This window comes from Artibeus jamaicensis, unplaced genomic scaffold (genome assembly GCF_021234435.1).
Source record: "Artibeus jamaicensis isolate MK-2021 breed Jamaican fruit bat unplaced genomic scaffold, CSHL_Jam_final contig_1998, whole genome shotgun sequence".
NCBI lineage: Eukaryota > Metazoa > Chordata > Mammalia > Chiroptera > Phyllostomidae > Artibeus > Artibeus jamaicensis.
In genome coordinates this window covers 15,253,459-15,257,298 of record NW_026521407.1, presented here as the reverse complement: position 1 = coordinate 15,257,298, position 3,840 = coordinate 15,253,459, and the positions used below count along the sequence as shown (strand labels likewise).

The 3,840-nt window shown below is 59.2% G+C and overlaps 1 protein-coding gene across 2 annotated transcripts; it reads left to right on the top strand.

The window, feature by feature from the left end:
• Window positions 1–3,344, top strand: CD79B (CD79b molecule). Of its 2 annotated transcripts, XM_037128120.2 has the most exons (6): window positions 1–168; window positions 848–898; window positions 1,706–2,011; window positions 2,229–2,347; window positions 2,607–2,648; window positions 2,761–3,344. In XM_037128120.2, exons 1-6 carry the CDS (start codon window positions 102–104, stop codon window positions 2,857–2,859), a joined length of 684 nt encoding a protein of 227 aa, XP_036984015.2. In that variant the 5' UTR covers window positions 1–101; the 3' UTR covers window positions 2,860–3,344. The 2 variants fall into 2 exon arrangements, with proteins under 2 accessions (XP_036984015.2, XP_036984016.2); XM_037128121.2 differs by lacking the exon at window positions 848–898.
• Window positions 3,345–3,840: the final 496 nt, after the last annotated feature.

Genomic DNA, 3,840 nt, shown 5'->3' with positions numbered 1-3,840 from the left:
CAGGGAGGGGACAGGCTATAGCCCAGGCAGTTACACGTTTTTCCCGCAGGAGCCTTCGTCGTCATCATCAGGGGCTTGGGGTCAGAGACCGAGCGGTGACCATGGCCGGGCCGGAGCTGTCCCCTGTGCCCAGCAACTGGCTGCTGGTGCTGCTGATGCTTCTCGCAGGTACAGCCCCCTTCGACGGGGCCTGCGGTCTTACTCTCCTTCTCTCTGTTTCCACTGGTGCTGTCTCCTGCTCTCTCTGCACCCTCCCGGCTCTCACTTTCCGCCTCTGACCTCCTTCTGACTGCTGCCCTGGGGCCCAGGTCTGTGGGGAGCAGCCAGGCCCATAGGTCCAGGGGTCTGTGGCCCCAGCCCCTCTTCGGCCTGCAGGTGTGCGGCCGAGCTAGGCCTGTGGGGCTGGTGGTTCTGAGTGAGGAAGAGCCAGACCAAGGAGGAAGAAAGGAGTGCGGTTCCTCCGCTGAGGACAGTACATCGGGGGGAGGCAGGAGAGAGGCTGCTGCCAGTGAGACCTGGAACATCCGTATTCCAGAAATAGTCCCCCCAGATGAAGATGGGGAGCTCTTTAGCTCTGCCTTCCCTCCGGTCTCATCCAGGTGCCTGCTCAAGGCTGAAGGGGGCCAGGAGGTAGATCTCCTGGTGATCACACCCCACTCCCGTTTCTCCAGAGCAGAGCTGGGGAAGGCTGAGGGGTCTAGAAGCTGCTGTTGCTGTCGCTGTCTGGGAGGAGGAAGTAGGAGGCAGTGGTCTGGGAATTTAGAGGGCAGAGAGCGCGGAGGGGTGGGGCAGTCAGCTTCCAGGAGAGGACCTGACCTGGCTCCACCCACTTCCTCCCAACCTGCAGGTGAGACTGTGTTTGCAACCCAAATGTCGGATCCTGTCCAGAATCCCACAGGTCAGCAAGTCCCCCTGCCCCTCTGGGACCAAGGTTGCCTGTGCCCAATGCCAGTGACTGCCCTTATGGCTGTCCCTTGTGCCCTTGTCCTCTTGCATCTGCCCATCCAGAACTCCGATCTCTAGGCCTCCTTAGGGTCTCCCTCTCCAAGGCCTGGTTCCAAGGCCCCTTGCCAAGCTCCAGCCCAGTTGTCAGTTGTCACATTCATTAGACAAGTGTCCCAGGCCCAGTGACACTGGGCAGTGAGGCAGCAGGAAAGCTTCTTGGAGCAAGTGGGTTAGGAGCACATGCCAAGCTGAGAAAGAGGGTTAGGAATAAAAAGGGGAGCAGGTGCACGTAGACAGGTAGAGGAAGGTGACGTAGGGAAGTGGGGCAGGAGAATCAATGGGGGGAGGCTCAATTGCCCCGCTAAGGATTTGTGGGGAGCCCCTTAGGATTTCAGGCTAGTGCAGGGCAGCCCAGGACAGGGACGGGGTGGGAGCATGGGCTGGTGGGAGTCTGTCCAGGTGTGAGGCCTGGGTCAGGCCATTGTAATGAGAGTGGAGAGGAATCCGAAGGTTCCAGAGCCCTTCTAAAGGACAATCAAAGTCAGGAAGAGGCGGGGTCCGGAGGTTTGGCCTGTGGTCTCTCACGTGGCTCCACCCCCCACACACACCTCTACTTCATGATTATCCAACACCCTGAGAAGCAAGGACAAACCAGGGGGCTGAGCCAGGAGTATGTGCCACCCAGGGTAAGGGTCCATGGTGGGGCTAGCAGTCGGGAGACCACTGGGTAGAATTTTGATCCAGGCCTTGGTGTCCACAGGAAGCCCTTGTTCCCAGATCTGGCAGTACCCACGTTTCATAGCCAGGAAACGAGGTTCTGTGGTGGAAATAAAATGCGTCATGGTGGTCCCGGGCAACGTGAGCTGGCTCTGGAAGCGAGATATGAACTCGGAGCCCAAGGAGGTGACTGTGGAACCGGGACACATCGTACAGAACCAAACCAAGCTCAATGCCACCCTCACCATTAAGGGCATCCAGTTTCAGGACAACGGCATCTACTTCTGTCGGCAAGAGTGCCAGGGCAGGACCGTTGAGAGTGGCTGTGGCACTGAACTTCATGTCCTGGGTGGGTGTGGGGACTGCCCTCTAGCCTGTGGGGGTGGGGGAGCCAATGGGTCCACAGGAGCCACCCCACCCCAACCCCAGCATGCCACCAGTGAGGGACCACATGGTGGAGAGGGCCATGGCCCTAGAGCACCCAGGAGAGCCTCTCAGAAGGTCCTGAGGGGTGCAGGCTCAAAGCAGGGCCCCAGGCTCATCATCCCTGTCCCATGTCCCACCAGGATTCAGCACCTTTGCTCAGTTGAAGCGGCGGAATGCACTGAAAGATGGCATCATTATGATCCAGACCACACTCATCATCCTCTTCATCACTGTGCCCATATTCCTGCTGCTGGACAAGGTGACCTCAGGGGGTGGGAGGACACCATGGGGCAAGGTCTCCATCTCCCCAGCCAGGAGTCTTCCTATTGACTCACCTGCTCCTTTGCTCCTTTCTTCATTCAGTTGTGCTTGCAGAATGAGCCTCTCCCCCTGACCCCTGACTCCTCACCCCTGACTCTCAACCCCAGACCAATCTCTCTGGCCCTCCCCAGCCTGGTCCAACAGTGGGTGGGGTGGGAGAAGTCAACAACTCTGCTCTCCATCTCTTGCCCTACCAGGATGACAGTAAGCCAGGGATGGAGGAAGACCACACATACGAGGTAAGGAGCAGGACAGACCCCCAGCTCTGAGGGCCATGGGGGTGGTCAGCAGTACCATCTGTTGCTGTGGTTGGGGAGCAGCCAAGGCCTGAGCTCCATTCCATGTCTCCAGGGCCTGAACATTGACCAGACAGCCACCTACGAGGACATAGTGACTCTGCGGACAGGGGAGGTGAAGTGGTCGGTGGGTGAGCACCCAGGCCAGGAGTGAGAGTCCAGCCCTCCCCATACCCTTGGGCACAGCCTGCTGGGCCCTTCACTGACTGCTTCTGAGCCGCCTGGCTCCCAGTCCACCCCTTTCCCTCGGACCCCCTGTGGGCCTCCAAAGCTGACCTACCAGATCTGCCTGCCCCTTCTGCCCCCGGTCCCCAGCTCTTGCCAAAGGAACTGGAGTGGAAGGACCAGGGGGCAGTGATGTGGAGCAGGGCATTCTCTGGGGATAGACTGGACCCAGCCTTCTCGGGGTGCTATGCAGGGGTCCAGGCCTCATTCAGGACAGAGAAGGCACAGACTTGTCTGGAAACTGCAAACAGACTACGGCTTCCTGTGAGGCCTGGGAAGGGCCAAGGCCCACGCCCACTTGTTCTCAGACGGGCCACCGAGAGCTCCGTTCCTCTCCTACCCTCTCCCACCCCCGGGAGCTCCTAGCCTTGAGCCCATTCTCCCATGTAATAAACAATGCATCTTAAGAAACCACACCCAAGCTTGTGACCTCTATGGGTATGGGGTGAATGAGAGTATCTGTTTGAGCACAAATGTTTGGGCCCCTGTGGGACCATGGGGCGTGGGAGGGGACAACTGCCATGGGACTCGTAGACTCTCCTGGGCTCATTTGCTGCTTCTCTCTGAAGGTCCAGCCGGGACCTGTGGTCGCGTCCTCCTTTATTCCCTGCTCTGACCCTCACTGGGCCCAGCGCAGCTGGAGAAAGGCTGTTTGAACTTCCCTCCTCTTCAGTGGGACTGTCGTGCATTCCCACTCTGAGTCCTGCTCCGTGGGGCAGGGGTCTCAGCCCTGAAGGAGCTTTCCCTCCTCTGCCCATTCCGATCTTACTGTCCTTCAAGGCCCTACATGTACGGGGAGCCCTCCCAGGGTGCCCCAGTCCCTGCCCAGTCCTTGTCCCGACCCCAGCCTCTGCCACTCTGGCTTAGCCATAGCCTTGTGCTGCCCCCACTGGCCTTGTTTTCCAGTTAA

What these genes read in the sequence shown, in the direction of transcription:
- CD79B (XM_037128120.2), top strand. Translation starts at nt 102, where the DNA reads ATGGCCGGGCCGGAGCTGTCCCCTGTGCCCAGCAACTGGCTGCTGGTG. An exon ending in TATTCCTGCTGCTGGACAAG is followed by an intron (nt 2,348 to 2,606) that starts GTGACCTCAGGG and finishes TTGCCCTACCAG; the next exon opens with GATGACAGTAAGCCAGGGAT. An exon ending in AGGAAGACCACACATACGAG is followed by an intron (nt 2,649 to 2,760) that starts GTAAGGAGCAGG and finishes CCATGTCTCCAG; the next exon opens with GGCCTGAACATTGACCAGAC.